Here is a 17,172-nt window from a genome sequence, read left to right on the forward strand (position 1 = left end):
AGAATTGGTAAAAACTGCAATTTTTCTGATTTCTGTTGAGGCTAGATCTAAAATCAGCTCCATAGACACCTACAGCAAAATACAATATTGTATTTGTTATTTATGTGTCTGCAAGCATTCAGTGTACGGTTACCTTGGTAACCAGGCTTGCTTGCAGTAGCTGTAAATTTAGCAATTCACCCACTCAACCAAATCAAGCTGGCAATGGCCAAAATGCCACTGCCTCAAAACAGATCTTCACAAACAAGGCGATGTCATGGCACTTTTGCCCATCATTTATATACAGTCTATAGTTGCTATCTGTGTTTCCTACCACTTAGAAGCAAACAGAGAGTTTTCTTATGTCAGTGAAAGTTGTACATCAAGCTCAGATTCCACTCCAGGGTTGTTTTCCACTACCGGTGACCTCAGGAGCAATCGTGGTATTCATAAATAAAAATAAAACAAACTTATTATAGATGCTTTAGCAATCAAGAGGCCCACACAATGCAATTTAAAGACATCTCCTCTTCCAGCTTGCATTGTTATGTGAAAGCAGAGATCATTCATGCCAGAAAATTAAAAGGCCTTGGGAGCTGAGTATCAACCATGAAACACAAAAGCCTCGCCCCCTCCCCTTCTACCCCTGTTCCAGTCGCTGAATGACTCCTCACTGGAGTCCACTGCAGCCCTAGCTGCCAGCTGGAATACCCCTAACCTTTAACCTCTGACCTCCAGCTCCACAGAATTTATCACAGAGCCATCAGAGAATGAACTCAGAGGGGAGCACATCCTTGTTGAAAACATTGTCAGGAGGTGAAGGGCGTACAGGTGTTAATAGAGAATACAGGTGTTCCAGATGTTCATTACGCTGCCCTCACCACTGTATATTTAATCCAGATATCCTCTGTGTCACACGGGTCTGAATTTGCGTGTATCTGAGGTTGCGTGTCACGACCTAATCTGTGCCGATGCTCCCGGGTTAAGGAAAGGATCCTGCTGTTCCTTGATGGAAAGCCTTCTGCTACAGAAAGATCCAGTTACAAGAGCACCGCGCTTTCATCCTTATTAAAGAAACATGTGCCCGCTCTGAGCAGTTATGTCAGTGGATGAAACTTTGTATGCTTTCGACTTTTATGTTTTTTCCCTGAGAACATTTTACACAAATATGGTCGGTGCATACACCCGCAAGAAGAAATATCCATCTTAGCCTATGAGAATATTTAAAAGTTAATACAAGAGGGCTATTGGTGAAAGTGTTTCTAACAGTAGTGATTTCCCCAGTGATGTAGAAGGTCAAGGTGATTCAGTTAATCAGCATCCATCACTTACAGCTAACTAGAGCGCTACTTTAACAGCTGTTTTTATAATTCTGCTTGAATTCTGCTTAAATCTTTAGAGAGATCAATTTTTGTGAGTATTTAATAAAGCATTAATTTCATCAATATATATATATAAATATATATATACTTTTTCCTTTTTATTTTGTTTATTTTATTATTGCATTATTGTTTTTTTTAACTGTATCACAAAGACAATCTGTGATCAGATTTGAGGAATCTTGCACATGCAATGCATTATTGCACTGCATTGCTCACCCTCTGTATCTTTTATAATAGGCTCCATTCATTTCAAAGTGTGCAAAGTTGCTCATTACACATCATTCAGTAAACTCTCGCCACAGTCAGACGATGTGAGTCAGACCTCCGATTCGACTCCACCACTAGACGTTCACTTGACAGTGATGACTGCCTCCTTGATGTCTATCTCTGTAGTTCGCAGCCACCGTGCTCCCTGACCTCGGCTCCCAGACCCCGGTTTGTTCCCACGCTGTGCCCTGTGGAAAGTCTGGCTCCAGCCTTTTCAAACCATAATTGCATACCTGCAGAACGCAGACAACAGCAGAGCAAATACAGACACAGCTAAAAGGGAACGAGGTTACCAGCAGACATATGTGATAGCTTTCTGACACGTACTTTCTGCTGTATTTAACTCATCTTACAGATCAGCGCTGTAAATAAGGCACTGATTCTTGCACCAGTTACTCCAAATTCCACCAGGCCAACACATATAACAGCTCACTGTTGCACATGTAACAGATAAGATTATTGCTATTGGACATGTTTAACTAATGCAAATGAAAGTAGCTACAGATAGTGCATAGTCAAACAGTTTGGGGGCAGATATGGGGGGTAGTACTATGGAAAGAAGTGCAGATGCCATACAAGAAGACATGCTGCATTGTTGTTTATGCTCTTTTATGTTACATTGCTGAAGATAAGATTATGGAAGTTATACGAAGCTGCAAAAAGCTACCAAAAAAAGTCTTTTCTGTTCCATATATTAAAATTTTATTCACTGTTTAATTTTGTGCAGTTGTATAGGTTTGACATACATGATCTATGAATATCTTTTTTTTTTCTTGGTGTCTTTCTCACAGTGAATCACATGAAATGATGTGGAAAAGGTCTAAGCTAGAGAACTCAAACAAGCCTTTAATAGTTAGCCCAAGCAGAGTTAAGGGCTGCAGACGTGCTGTGTGTACTGGTCTGCAGGCAGTCAACGGGAACTTTAAGTGGATTTTGTGAGCCAAATTTTGCATGTCATATCAGCACAAGTTACAGCAGTAAAATTGTGTTCCACAGCATGCGGTACACCTCTGGCTCACAATATTTTTTATCTAAATGGGGCACAAACTCTCTGCAGTTAGTTCATAAAATAGAATTGCATGTATTCAAAGATCTGACACAAGAAATTAACTGGAGAGATTAAACGCAGAAGTCAGAGCTTAATAAACTCACACAACAGTGATGTTCACTGTGTCCTAACACAAGACAAATCTCACAAAAGAGGGTTTAAATTACATTGTTGGTTTACATAGCCCTCTGAACTTATCCCTGAGGAAAGACATGTTCCAGAATGGGATTTAACTAATGTCTCTAAATCACTCCCAGCTGGCCTGACTGCAGGAAATGTTTCTTTCTTCTCAAAAACTCCAAGCAAATGCTACATGAAGTATGGTGCATTCATTAGTGTGTCTTTCTTCAGAACTTACACTGAACTGTCTGTCCTGGATGTCATAGCATTTAACGCCTTCCAAGGCCGTGGTCACAGCCTGTCTCTGTCAGTGTGGTTGGCCCTCTGCAGTGCCATGAGCACGCCCCCATTCACTGCTTAACCTTTCAAAAGTGGTCAGCTAACTTCAGAAGGAAAAAAAAATCCCGGCAGTTTAGTGTAGAGTCAAACAGCCCGGGGCCAGCAATAACAGAGTGGAACTGATTAGAGGAGGAGAAGGAAGGAGGGAGAAAGAGGAAAACAAGAGAGTAAAATGAGACAGGGACTGATAGCATCTTCTTAACCAACGTAATTACATTAGACAGTTAAAGGCTTCAGACTGCGGCGTGTTTAAAATCTCATGTGACATGTAAACAATAGCAAAAGATGATGCTGTAGAAATATTTCCTTAATTTGGACTACAAGTTTGTGTTATGGGCATAATTCAAATAACAATAAATGTATCTAAATCTGCCTACTTACTTCATCTTACAGCTTGTGATCATGAATTATTCTAAAGGAAAGCCTGTAATGAAACTGAGTACTTTGCACAGATTCATAGAGAGGCAATGCGATCTAGGCAAAAAAGAGAGCTCTGTGAGATCAAAAAATTAGCCTAAAAGATCTTATTTGTTGCTTGTTTATTGGATTCTTTGCATGGTCTTTTCCTCTCCTTTAGTGCTCCTGTTTAGCCCTTTGCTTTTAAACCCTCGGTCTACTTCTCACCATCGCCAACTTTTCATATGTCAGTGAAAGCTGTTGCTAATAAAAGTTAGAGAGCAAACTATGAAAAGGAGGTGCAAGTGAGAGGAGGGAGGCACATTCTTTCTTGTCTGCTTTGCCCTTGGCAAAAGGGAGTCCCCAGTGCTCTGGGACAGGACTGAAGGGGAGGGAGGGGGTTAAGAGAGGGGAGGTGCGCATAGGAGTGTCACCTCCATCACCCCAGGACATGGACAAAACATTCAGTTTCATCAAACTTCAAAAGAACAGCAATTACATAGGAGACACGGGATGGCAGGGCATCCCTGCACGGTGGTGGCAAAGCTGCGGGGAAAGAACCACGCCTTCAGAAACTTAAAAAGAGGGGACTCATCCCAGCCTCTCTTCTCTCATCACCTCTCCTCGACATGGCTATAAGCAACACTAAAGCAGCACCCCAATAGCTCATCTCCATCTTCTCTGTGTCCAGAGAAGGCGGCCATTGTGTGCCCGTTCCTCTTTCCCCAAGTCAGTTTCCTATTGAGGCTCTGAAAAGGCCTTTGAGGGGCCCTGTTTTGGCTGTGCAGCTCACCTGCAGAGGGGAAACTATGGGTCTATTCTAAAGCCCAGCAGCTGCCAGGGCAGAGAGGCTGGCACCCAGTGGGAGAGAGAATAGTGGCCGCAGAGTCTTTCAATATGAAGCCACTTAGTAACAGAAGGCATGTGCCAAGCTTGCAAAGCCAGAATGAAGAGTCATCCTTTGGAGCTCACCAAATATCAGAGAAGAATTAGACCCATCTCCTTTTTGCTCGCTTTTGCCATTATCCACTACGTCCTAACTTTGTCTTGCCTTGCTGTTTATAGAATAATAATCCACAGGTAGCGGGAGAAAGAGAGCCGGGGTGCAGCAGACTAGAGGTGAGTAGGTTTATTTGGAAAATGCAGATCAACAGGTGGGACAGTGGAGTAAGAAAAACAGCTACATTGGTAAATGCATGAGACAACAGGGCTACCAAACAGCTCTGAAGGGCTGAATTTCCTTGCCCTGTGACAGATCGAGCTATGATACCGCTGTGAAGATCCCAGCGGCTGCGGTCCTGTGAAGAAGCCTTCACCACACAAAGCCCCTTTTCTGTCAGCAGGCTAGCTCCCACACTGGCGCTAATTTACGATGCCCTCACAGCAATTTCCACAGTCAGAGAAGTTCAATTGTGTTTTCCAGCTCATTAAGCATCAGCACAACAAAGCTTTCATCTTCTCCTTCATCTACTTCATCCCACTCTTCACTCCCCACATTTATCCTGCTGTCAGCTAATCTGCCTCTTTCACCGAGCATCCAACCTAAAGAGTGCAGGTAAAATAGGCATCTGTATTTACTGCTATTTGTCTATGCCCTTGAGTTTTGTTAGTTTAAAACACGGCCGCAACTCTAAAGACTCCCCTCATACTTGCATAGGGAGAATTTAATGGTTGTTTATTCAGGGGCCTCCGCTGTGCCCTCCCATCCCTTTCAGAGCTTCATGAGACGACGTGGACTCTATTGTAATCTCAGAAGAATCAGCTTGGCTTATTTGTTCAGGCTGTCACTGCACTGAGATCACAAACACACACTCAAATTCCAGTTAGTGCACTAAATATCTTTTAACTAAACTATATTTTTATGTGTGACCTGTACTGGCAGGAGGCTGCTGAAGTACAGTTGTGGCATTTTTCTTACAGTTAGAGAGACACACACGTGACCAGATAGAGAGAGCAAATGGCACAAAAGAGGCCCCGAGTAATGGCTAGCATCACATTCCACCTGAATTTTGAAATGTAATCATTTACTTTAATAATCAAAATATATACAGTGCTGTGCAAAAGTCTTGAGCCACCCCTAATCCAAATCATATAAAGCAAATACAGAGTTTTAAACAATTCTATCAGTCAATATTTGGTTGACCACCTTTATTCTTCAGCACAGCTAGAACTCTCTCAGACAAGCTTTCTAGTCATTTCTTTGAGTAGTCATCAGGAATAGTTCTCCAGGCTTCTTGAACTACATCCAAAGCTCGTTTTTGGGTGGATTTGTCTGCGTTTTGTTCCGTTTTCTATCAAGATGATCCCACACTGCTTCAGTAATATTGACGGTCGGGTTCTGGGAAGACAAAATTAATATGCGTGTGTCTATCCACGTGAGCTTTTACTGCACTCGTAGTGTGTTTAGGATCACTGTCATCCTGAGAAATGAAGGTGTTGCCAATTAGATGCTTTCCAGATGGTGTTGCGTGGTGGATCAAAATCTGACAGGATTTTCCACTTTGTCCTTAGTCCTCAAATTTTAGTTTATGCAAGCCATGCCGTGTCAACTCTGAGGCCAATACTGATATAAATAAGCCAAACAACAACACTGAAACATTCTCTCAAATCATTTGTTATTTGACTAAACAGCCATTTAAACTACAAGAATTTTTATATCTCAGTTTGACTAAAGGTTAGTAAATCAAATAAAAATTTCTAAAATAATAGGTTGGCTATTTTTAGAATTAAGATTTACATTTACAAAGGAGGAAAATGGCATCTAATATTTAAAAAAATACCATCTTTGCTACACAGTTGTAATCTATTAAAGGAATATTTAGATATTGTGGAAAATCCATGTATTTAGTCAGTACAAAGACTTGGGGACAGCTGGCTTAGCAGTGCCCAAAAGTGACAAAATAGTTTACCAGTACTGCTAAACAATTAACTAAACCACTGCATGATTTTTGTTTTGTTTATTGTGCATAATTAAATTGGTGGAAAATAACGCATTGTATTTGGCAGATTATGGGACATTTTTCCTGCTGAATGTCTCAGTGGGCTGCCCATCTCTCAACAGGTGCTGCTGTGTGATTTATCGCAGTTTAAGTGGTCACAGCATGTTGCACTGCAGCTGCCATCACGTCAGCGGTTTTTGGAAGAATATTGTTGGAAATCTTTGGCCAAATTTACAAATCGTCAGCGGCACTTTTACAGAAATTGGTGCACTATTTTCATTTTCCAGAAAGCCTAGGCCAGCTGTCTTCGCTATTGTCTCCCATTGTGTTGTGGTCTGACTTCACTCTGCAGTGGGGAGGAAAGAGGAAACTGATGCTGAGGCAGACACATTTGCAAGGTCTTAAGACTGCATAAAGACTTGCAATATACAGGATCATAGTGGATCGTATTCTGTGGTAACAACCACTCGCTTTACCCCAAAATGGCTCAAATTACTATGAGAACATAGAAGGCCCTCTGTGTCCCTCTGTGAAATGCTTCTCTCAGGCACCTCTTTAGTAGTTTAGTTGTTTTTCTCTGTATTTTAAGACACTGCATTTGGGAAAATGTACCTCTGTTTGTCTGTTTTGGTCAGGTTTCCCTTGCTACTATTAGTCTTCCTATTGCTTCTGTGCTGCACCCTAACACTAATCATGCCTATATCTGCCATCATAGCCAAACAATACCATAATCTGACATCCCAAGCATCTGTTAGTGGGTCATTTTCCAACATCATCATCTTTGTCATTATCATCCCTGAGTGCAAGCTGCCATCTGAGTCCCCCCCTCCTGCTCTCAGTGCCATCCCTGAGCTCACTCTGTAACCCCTGGCTCGCTCCAGGCCCAGAGAAGGTGTCCGGTTCCCTATATACCCCTCCATTTCTCCCAAACTGCAACAATACAGCAACTCTATCTCTGTGTTCACCTGTTAGCACCTGGCACCACGTCCACATCAGCCAAAGGCTTCTGCTCATCCCTGTCAGACACCATGTGGGACTCGCCTTCCTGTCACCAAACCCAACATCCCACACACAAAACACACAGGGGCACAATGAACCGCTCACCGCTCGCCTGTCAACACTTTCCCCTGACAGCCGAGCCATGCTAACATTATTGAGGATAAATGAAAAGTGCTTAATCAATCAATAATCCATCGGGTAATTACAAAAGCTTCAAGCATCATCTGGCACATGAGTCCTGAGTATGTACTACTTAAGAAATTAATTAGTAAGATAATGCTTTAAACAAGCAACCTCAGTTTCATTCATGCAAGTACGCTGAGTTTGAACTGCATGAACTTCTCCACTGTGCCTCTTATAAATCATATTTATCAACCACTAAATTACAGCAGCAAATGCATTTTGGATTATGAAGAAATAAGGAGCTTGGAAAGAAGTTCTGAACTGAAGAAGCTTCTCAGATGAGAAGTGAAACATCCAGCTGCTTTTTTTTTTCAAGTTCCTTAAACTATCATGACCTGGATGACCTACATGATGAAGAGATGCGTTACTAAGCCCCACTATCAAACCTTATACTCATCACATGTTGGCACTCAAAGCATTTAAGATTGTGATTTGTAGCCTAAACATACCAACACATTGGGTTCTGTAATCAAACCCCAGTCCTTGACATCAAGGTCCAGCATTTTGTACACTTGTCACTTCCCTCAAACTCGTGTGTGATATATAAATAAAGCTTTGTTCATTAAAAAGCCTGTGAACATCATCCAGCCCGCAATTACACATGTCATCACAACATAAATTGGAAAAGAAAAGGAAAAAAGATTTAGGACTGCTATGAGTTTGTGTGTGTGTGTGTGTGTGTGTGTGTGTGTGTGTGTGTGTGTGTGTGTGTGTGTGTGTGTGTGTGTGTGTGCTATACTTGCTTTCCAAACTTCACTTGTTGCTCAAAAAGTTGTGGATGGAAACTGAAGCTGAAGCTTTCATCATGGCTATAATCACCTCCTGTCTGGTTTTCCTGGCTCAACATTGCCTGGATATTAGTCTGTTGTAAGGGTCAAATCTGTGTCCCTCATCACAGTTTTGCTCAATAAGTTACACTTGACCTTGGGTTAAGAGTAGCAGCTCTCAACACACTATGTGCTGACAGTTGCAAAGATGAGAAAACTAATTTAGGCTGACATGTTGTTGCAGTTGCTCTCGACTGCTGATCAGATAACGAGGCACATCAGAGGAAGACCTCGGGCCCTGCACATCCTCTTGGCTGACTGGCATGATTGGGCCTGAGTAAAACTGAGCTGGAGCCAAGAAAGTCTGTGCCTGCTAACATTATTGTTTCAGTAACTGATGCAATACCCATGTCAGTCATTCTAATTTTGGCTCTGAGTGCTGCAAGTGCAACTAGTGCTTAACAAGTAACTTTAACACAATGAATGACCACAGTTTATTTCAAGAAAACACGACAGAGTGTAACTCCTTGTGAATGTAAGCAGGGAAAGAAAAGTTTGTGATCTTCCATCCACTGACATTTTGACATACCAGCTTTGGCAGGTCCACTCAGACACACAATAATGTTCTGTTATGCTTCCACAGACAGGCCTCTCTCGTCCCCTTTAAAGACGATACACTTTCACCACCACAAGTTCCCCGCTGCGTGTTTCATAAATGTTTATCCCACATGACTCTAGCCCCCTCCCCAAAAGTTTGCTTAGGATAGCTGCGAGCGCTGCCAACTCAGATGAAAGGGAAAGATTTAAAGAATGAAATATATAAAGCCTGCTTCGACATGCTTGGTTCGAAAGGTTTCAAACTCTTTTACAAAACCACAATTAACTCTTTACACAGTTCTCCGCTGAGTTAAATAAGCAGGACTTGGAGTTGGGTAAAGAAAGAAAGTCAGTTTGACATTTTTCGACTTTACATGTAAATAGTTAATAATCTTATAACCTACAGGATGAATGGATTGGCATAAAATATCAGGAAAACAAGAGCTGATTCCAAAGGGGAAAAGCAATGGATAAACCTGCACCAGTGTTTGCTGATCACAGTATAATGAAAGATTGCTGAGAAGTGATCTACTCTTTCCAAACATGCTGAAAAGTCATTATTAATTAAACACCAGACTATGTGAAAACAAGCTGCAGCTGTCCTATATATAGATTTTAATTTCTCAACATCAAAATGTTTGGTTGACTCTTGTGGCATGTGTGTGCCATTCTTAGAGAAGCAGGAAACTTTTTTTATTTAAATATTTACTCATTCATTACAAAACAATAGAGGAGAAACAACAACACTACAGACAGCCCAGCGTCTCCTTTCAAACAGGCGGAGAGTGAGAGTGGTAATATTCACAGTTACTAGAGGAGAATGTAATGTCGCACTAAATTACAGTCATTGAAAGCTTGTATGGTTACCCAGCGATCTATCACTGTCACACAGAGGGGGAGAGGGGGCGGGAGAGCAGACAGGCGCCAGGCGCAGCAGGATCAAAGCAGGAACATACCTCAGGGAGAGAAACAGTTAACTCCATTTAACCAATTGTCCTACAGACAGTCATTCAGTCAGTGCGCTGCCGCTGCAGGCCCAGCAGCAGTTCCCATAAGAGAGAAGAACGCTCACATATAGAGTTTCACTGAAAATGATTTGACTTGATTTGAAGAGCTGCAGAACAAGGCCAATTTGGATGGGCTGCTTGAATGGGCCCTTTACTGTCTCTCAAAGGGATTACAGACAATGAACACAATAGGCTGAAATATGGCCATGGACAATTTGATTACAGGCCACAAGATAGAAATTTACAGTGATAATAACTCTTTGGAATATAAAGAGTGCTGTAAATCGCTGCCTGGATTGCCTTACTGCTTTAATGAAACCTGGTGAAAAACTACTGTCAACACATTCTCCAGTACAACTTCCCAGAAGGGGCCCAAAGAGAAGAATTTGTGTGACATATATCTGGTGAGGTTTACATCTATTAAACTGTGAATGGATTTATGACACAATCACAGCACCACATGGTAAATATTTTTATAAACAAATAAATACACTATATACACACCCAGAAGGCATGCACCAAATCTTAGCACTCATTTAGAGTCAGTTTGTGTCCACCTGATGTCTTTGTATGCTCAACCCATTTTCTGGTTCTGTTTTGTTGTCTACCAGTTCAGAAAGGGAATATTTGACTATTCAGGCAAAGTTGGGATTGCAAAGCAGAAAATTAAAAACACTAAAAGGCTCTGTAAGAACTGAAGGGAACAAGCATGGGTGAATTGATAAACTCTAAATAAAAATATTAACCAGTGCAGATTTAAATTTGGATTCCAGCAAAGAGTGTTTAAAAGGTAGGAACTGTACATCTGTCCTACCTTACATAGAATAACTCGAGCTGTGCCACTGACGAGAGGTTTATATCTGTCAGAAACCACAGCGTATAAAATGGACCGCAACACTGTCTTTACAAATTCGGCCTATCAGAAACCGCTTTAGCCCGGTCACGTGGAAACATCTAAAGACTGATAGGCAGGCGGCAAGATGGAAGGGGAACTTGTGGCACTGAGCTAACGGAGAGACAAGTCTGTGCGTAAAAGCCTGAAAAACACACAGCTGTAGCGTCATCGGAGGAACATCTGCACTAGCACTTATCTCCTCAAGAGAAGCCACGAAAACATAAACAGTGTCGGAGAGAGCGGCAGGAAAATTAGTTGTATGGCACCGCAGTCGTGCGTAATGAATCCTGCGCAAGGATCACCGCCTGTGGCTGCTCCCGGGGAGACTTCGCCGGAGGATAGAGCCGCTGATGGAATCGGAACTGATGAGCTGGACCTGTCACCTGTTAGAAGGTGTAAAACCAAAAGTTCAGATCTGCCTTTCAGTGTGGAATCACTCATATCAGACAGGACGCCGTGCAGAAGCCTCCAAGACGCAGAGCCTAGCTCGGGTTGCGTCCGGATAGAGGACGCAGATTGTGCGTCACAGAGAGGATTTTATCGGTCTAAACCGGAGGCGGTGGACCTCAGCGACAAGGAGACGAGCTCCTGGTTGCAGGCGCCTTGCGCATCCCCTCCAAGTGAGTGTAGAATGCGCTATTGCGACATTTTGTACGATATTTAAAACAAAAACGTCAACAACTTGTATAGACATAATCAAAGAAGCGTAAACAAAATGACTGCTAAACGATTGTATAAAATATTATAATTGTCTGTAATAAAACTATTAAGAGCCAACAGTGAGAGGGAGCTTGAACTTTCCTCCAAAGAGTAAATAACGACAAAGGTGCACTGACTGTAGAATAGTTAGGATATTAAAAAGCTTTTATGTTTCTTTGATCTTTCAGATTATAGTCTATGCGCAATCAAAAATTAAACTTCAAACAATCACTAGTTATGCTATTAAATCGCCGAAGTTCTAGCAGTGTAGATAACTTCTTAATTGTATTTCCAGGACTTCCCAGCCCCAGCCCGTGCAACCTACGGAAACACAAGAACAACAGGAAACCCAGAACTCCCTTTACAACCTCTCAGCTTCTTTCTCTGGAGAGGAAGTTCCGACAGAAACAGTACCTCTCCATCGCGGAGAGGGCGGAATTCTCCAGCTCCCTCGGCCTCACAGAGACCCAGGTCAAGATCTGGTTTCAGAACCGCAGGGCCAAGGCCAAGAGACTGCAGGAGGCCGAGCTGGAGAAACTAAAGCTGGCCACGAAGCCGTTACTCCCGGCCTTCGCTTTTCCTTTCCCCTTGAGCGCACCAATAGGCGCCCCGGCGCTATACGGGGCCCTGAACGGACCTCGGCCTGCCTTACCCGTACCAGGACTATTCAGTGGACCATATGGGATGTACTACTTGTCCTAACTCATACTAACTTTTAAGCTGCTTCGTTGGGGAAACTGCCTTAGCTTTATCCAGCAAAAAATATTCTTATGAAATACTCTGTCTGAAATCTCATATTGAATGAAATGTTTTTCGTTAAAGAGCTAATGGAGAAAGAATAATATAATAACCCACAGCAGGGATATGTTAACATAACAGTCTCGCTTCATTTTAAAGCTGTTCATTATTTCCAGGAACAAAAACAAAACAGTTGATTGCCTTTTTTTTTATTTTCAGTAAACACTTATGTTAAGTTTACTCTATGGTAAATTAATTTTGCAGTGGCTTTGGCTGAGCTCATTTTCAGATTCAGTTTTCAAACTTCACCTGAACAGCGAGGTTTTCTGTCCCAGCTCAGGTATGCTTCAGTTCCAGTAATTTTACTGTAGTAAGAGAAGACCACAAAAGACGATTTTTTTCAGAGCCTGTTGCTTTGAGCTGAAAGCAAAAACTTGTAATGACGCACTGAAAGACAACGGCTTGTTCATTATTTCTATTTTAAATGCTTTGAAATGTCCCACCTCTTCAAGGAGTGTTTTAATTTATAGCAAAAATATTTAAATGACAGTTTTGCTGACTTTCTATATTTTTCTGATAGTAATTTCTGATTTATCTTATTCATGTATGCCACAGAGCTCGAATGTTATCCAAAAAGAAACGTATGGTAAATTAATTCGGTTTTTTTAAATGGGCATAACCGCTCATTTAGAAACAGCTTCACAAATAACGGGAATCACTTTGACACTTTAATGTTGCAAAGATGCGAAAGTGATGGTTGAGAATCTGTGGATTTGGTGTTTTAATAGGGTCTCTGAACTTAAAATGGAAATATAGAAAATTAAAGTTATCCTTTAATCACTTCCTGAGGTGAGCCCCTGATGCTGTAAAACTCTAAAAAGACTTTAAAGGCCTTTCCTCTTCAACAAAATGAAAACATACATATTTAAAGAATGTCGTTTCTACACATTACATCTTTTGTGCCTTAGTTCTTCAGTGCTTTACATTAACTGGAGTGAGAACCAGAAGATCTTTAAAGGTTAATTTACTGTAACAATAAGATTTAAGCAAGTTTCCAGCTCATTAACAACTGTGCTCATTTCATAAACAGAATAAACCTGCTTTACTCGAGCCGTTACCTCAAAAGGAGAATGTTTTTGCACAGGTGTCTGAAGAGCTCTCGAGATCAGCTTCATTACTAAATGTAGATAACTCCTCGTGTAGTTTTGCAAACACTCCAAGTGTTGAACGCGGCAGACCAACTTACATGAGCTATTAAGGTACAGTGTATTTTATATTTCACAAGTGGAAGATGTTTTGTACAATTATTAAAGTTTATTATGAAAACCCCTGACATTCTCTTTTGTTTCTCCTAGCAAAAAATGTTCAGTCAAATTGTGAATGGGTAAGTGCTGCTTGTTGTGTAAATGCAGCACTGCTCTGAGGGATCAGCAACACCAGAACAGCACCACATGAATGCAGTTCATTTACCACAAACCAACAAAAAACACAACAATAAAAAAAAAAAGGAAACTTGCAATTTTTGCAAAATAAAACTGTTTTTTATTTCAGGTTAAAAACATCTATGACTGTGAAGGTATTCTGTACAAAGGTTATAAAGCTGTAAATCTGAAAGGCCAGAAAATAGCAGCCTTGACTTTGATGCTTCACTTCCTCCTTCCTCGCCGTCCTCCAAAGCCTCGGACAGAACCGTGACCAAAACACACGGTGTTGGGGATCCTGAGAGAAAAGAGCACAGCTGCTCAAATCTGGGCCTCAGATTGCTTAGTTTTAAATGCTAAAAAACTGTTGTACACATGTGCTGTAATCAGTACTTTACATATATTTAACTTATATAATATTCTGGATTTTTTTTTAAATTGCAAACTTCTTAAAAATGGCTGATTTAGTTTTACCACATACAGATTTGAAGGCTAACCTGTAGGAATACTGAGGCTTTCGTGGCGCTGTGCCCTCAGTGTCCTGAGCTGCAGCAAGAACGTCCTCGGTAGAGGCTTTTTCCTCACACTCGTGTGTCTCCATGGATTCCCCTCCCTCGGGTTCGTCGGACGGAGAGTTACACATAACCTCACAGACACCCTCAGACTCACACACATCATCCACCACCTCCATGGCTGCGTCTTTCTGCTCCTTTCTTTTTGTCTCTCGTCTTCTATTAACAAAGATACAATATTTAAAATACACATATGGCTATTTACGGCAAACATATGAAAGTGATGCTATTTTAAACTGCGCCTTTCACAGAGTCAGAAAAATACTACAAAAATACAAATTTTACACATCAGCATCAATAAAGAAGCAAAAAAATCTTATGCTATAATGTGTCTGATCTTATCATGTCACTAAATAAATAATAAAAGAGACAATAATGTAGAGTGTAATGTAAGAATATAAAGAGTAGATAAGGCAATAAGGAGATTGACTAAAAGTCATAATTTGACATTTTGCTACCATCTAGTGGACAAAACACAGCCTTACCCTCGTTCCTTTTTGGTTTTATCAAATCTGAAGTCTGGAGGATACTTGTGAATTCTTATTAAATGGTCCTTCCTGTGTTTACTAGTCCTGAACGTCTGTCCACAGCCTTCCACCAAACACTGGTACTGAAAAATGTGAAGAAAATGTCATTGTGCTTCAAAAAAAAAAAAAAAAAAAAAAAAATCTCCTAACAGCAGAGCTCTATTTGACACCGACTTACCATGTCCTGTTTCTGGGCAAGGATAGTAAAGAGAGAGTCATGCCACTCCTGAATGTGAATGTCCAAGAGCCGGGCGCTCGGCAGGGAGCGGCGGCATGAGCAGCACACGTGCCTGTGCAGGGCGTTGTAGTGGTGCTCGTACTCCTCCAGCGCACTGAAGACCGCACTGCAGCCTGAGATGTGACAGGCAAACTCGGACACGCTGACACAAGACAAGAGGAGGAGGAAGGTTATCAACAGTCTGACCAACACTGAAATTACAAGTCATCAGTCAAGTAGAAAAATCCAACACTGTTGCTAAATAATGATCCCTTCTGGGGCAAATTTGTCATTTTACTGAATATTTTTTAGCACTTCTCAATTAAATATGTCCAAGTGCATAATCTACTACTGTTGCAATCATCTTATTTGACTCGTTTTATTTCTAAACATGAGTACTTATTTTATTTACAAGTAATCAGCTTAGTCTACATTATATCTAAAATGATTTGGGAATGATTGACATTAAATATTATAACTGCCTCCACAGGAACAACTAAGGTGACAAGATCCCAAAAATGAAATGTGGGATTAATGTGTTATTTTTTTTGTCATTTGCAAATATAGTGATTATAACATCCACATGAACGGAATCAACTTCATGGGATTTCCTTACCTGGATGGACATTAAGACACCAAAGGACAAATAGTATGTGGGGCAGGTTAATATGGAAGCCTGTTTCTGCCACTGAAAAAAACAAACATTTTTGGTGATCCATAAGTCAAAATGTCAGGTTATTGTCTCAAAATTTCAAATTGTGAAGTCAAATTTTGAATTCTTTTCTCAGACTTTTGAGTTGGTGACTCAAAATTGTGAGATAATAACCCCAAATCTTTATTTAAAAGTAGTTTTTTTTTCAGCACTAGAAAGGACTTTCCATAGATGAGTCATGCTCACAGGAATTTAGGATGAAATAAATATGTAAAAGGATGTTGAAAGTCAGTTATGCAAGTCTTCTGGCTCTTGTATTTTCCTTTTTGTTTCATTAACCTTTATCTCTTATTTCACTTAGTGTTTCGTCAATCTATGGCAGATTTCTCTCTGAGCAACAGATTTTTACAGAGACTCGCAAATAACGGACAAAAACTTTCCTAGTCTTGATCGTAGTTGCATTTGTTTTTACTTGTACTTCTCATCATATCCCATTACAAATCTGACTTTGTGGTGCAAGCTTAGGGGATGAGAGAGCGATCCAGCATGAGATCCTAGCATGTTCACCTGCAGGAGAGCCATGATGACAGCCTTTACTGATTTCTTCACAACCATTGAATAAAAGCCAGCCTTTAGAAGATCCAATCAAAAGCATGGGGGAGGAGGGCCAGGTGTCAAAGTCTGTGCAGTCACACATAAAGAGTGATACCTGCTCACCCTAACAACAACATGAAAATGTAATTTGAAAGGAGGTAGGAGATGTTTTAAAGGATGAGTGTGTTAACCCATGCATTGGCAAATGTAAATTATGTGCTGTTTAAAAGTGACCCATGCTGATAGATAGATAGATAGATAGATACATAGATAGATACATAGATACATAGATAGATAGATCACCTGAGTGCTGGCTTGTCTTCTGCCTCCGACATGTAGAGGTCTTGCAGGTACATGTGTCTGTGAATGTCCCCGTCCTGCAAACAGCATTCATCCGCACGTTACAGCCGTTAGCAGAACGAGCAGCTGCCTGCTTTTCTGCTCGGTTTCTTGTTGCTTGGTTACCTCAAACAGCTCGTGGTCCTTATGCAGGCGGAGGATCTGCGGCGTGAAGCTGAACGGGTTGTTTCCTTCCTCGGACTCACTAAGCCTCCGCTCCTGCTGCTCATCGCGTCCCTCCGTCCGAAGCTGGAGCGCTTCTGGCTGCAGCATCGCTTCTACACGTTTTCATTGGCCGGACACAAAAACACTCGTTGACTATTATGACGTTATCAAGTCCAATGGTCGCTACGACGTTACTTTTTCGGTTGTATTTTGGCGCGGGGTTATGACGTCACCTGATAGTCGCCCTGCTTTGACCTAATACAGCTGTGGGAAACACTTTCTTCCCTCAAACCTAATAACTAAAATAAATAAATAATAATAAATATCAAT

At 41.2% G+C, this 17,172-nt stretch overlaps 2 protein-coding genes across 3 annotated transcripts; one reads left to right on the forward strand and one right to left on the reverse strand.

The window, feature by feature from the left end:
• The first annotated feature begins 11,028 nt into the window (after positions 1-11,028).
• On the forward strand, positions 11,029-13,679 carry msx3 (muscle segment homeobox 3). Its single transcript, XM_006800698.3, has 2 exons — positions 11,029-11,538; positions 11,913-13,679. Exons 1-2 carry the CDS (start codon positions 11,178-11,180, stop codon positions 12,317-12,319), a joined length of 768 nt encoding a protein of 255 aa, XP_006800761.1. The 5' UTR covers positions 11,029-11,177; the 3' UTR covers positions 12,320-13,679.
• Positions 13,680-13,874: 195 nt separating this feature from the next.
• Positions 13,875-17,057, reverse strand: znf511 (zinc finger protein 511). Of its 2 annotated transcripts, none has more exons than XM_006800700.3 (6): positions 16,804-17,057; positions 16,642-16,715; positions 15,054-15,255; positions 14,834-14,958; positions 14,274-14,504; positions 13,875-14,074 (listed from the first exon to the last, which is right to left on the reverse strand). In XM_006800700.3, the coding sequence occupies exons 1-6, from the start codon at positions 16,948-16,950 to the stop codon at positions 14,002-14,004; spliced, it is 852 nt and encodes a 283-aa protein (XP_006800763.2). In that variant the 5' UTR covers positions 16,951-17,057; the 3' UTR covers positions 13,875-14,001. The 2 variants fall into 2 exon arrangements, with proteins under 2 accessions (XP_006800763.2, XP_006800762.2); XM_006800699.3 differs by having other exon boundaries at positions 14,274-14,507.
• Between the last annotated feature and the right edge of the window lie 115 nt (positions 17,058-17,172).

Source organism: Neolamprologus brichardi, chromosome 13 (assembly GCF_056152115.1).
Source record: "Neolamprologus brichardi isolate AB-2024 chromosome 13, ASM5615211v1, whole genome shotgun sequence".
NCBI lineage: Eukaryota > Metazoa > Chordata > Actinopteri > Cichliformes > Cichlidae > Neolamprologus > Neolamprologus brichardi.

Bases quoted from the DNA above. Each gene is read 5' to 3' on its own strand.
- msx3 (XM_006800698.3), top strand. From the start codon at position 11,178: ATGGCACCGCAGTCGTGCGTAATGAATCCTGCGCAAGGATCACCGCCT. The intron at 11,539-11,912 runs GTGAGTGTAGAA...TTGTATTTCCAG, and splicing joins GCCTTGCGCATCCCCTCCAA to GACTTCCCAGCCCCAGCCCG.
- znf511 (XM_006800699.3), bottom strand. From the start codon at position 16,950: ATGCTGCAGCCAGAAGCGCTCCAGCTTCGGACGGAGGGACGCGATGAG. The intron at 14,508-14,833 runs GTAAGGCTGTGT...CTTTGTTAATAG, and splicing joins AAAACCAAAAAGGAACGAGG to AAGACGAGAGACAAAAAGAA. The intron at 14,075-14,273 runs GTTAGCCTTCAA...CTTTTCTCTCAG, and splicing joins AAGCCTCAGTATTCCTACAG to GATCCCCAACACCGTGTGTT.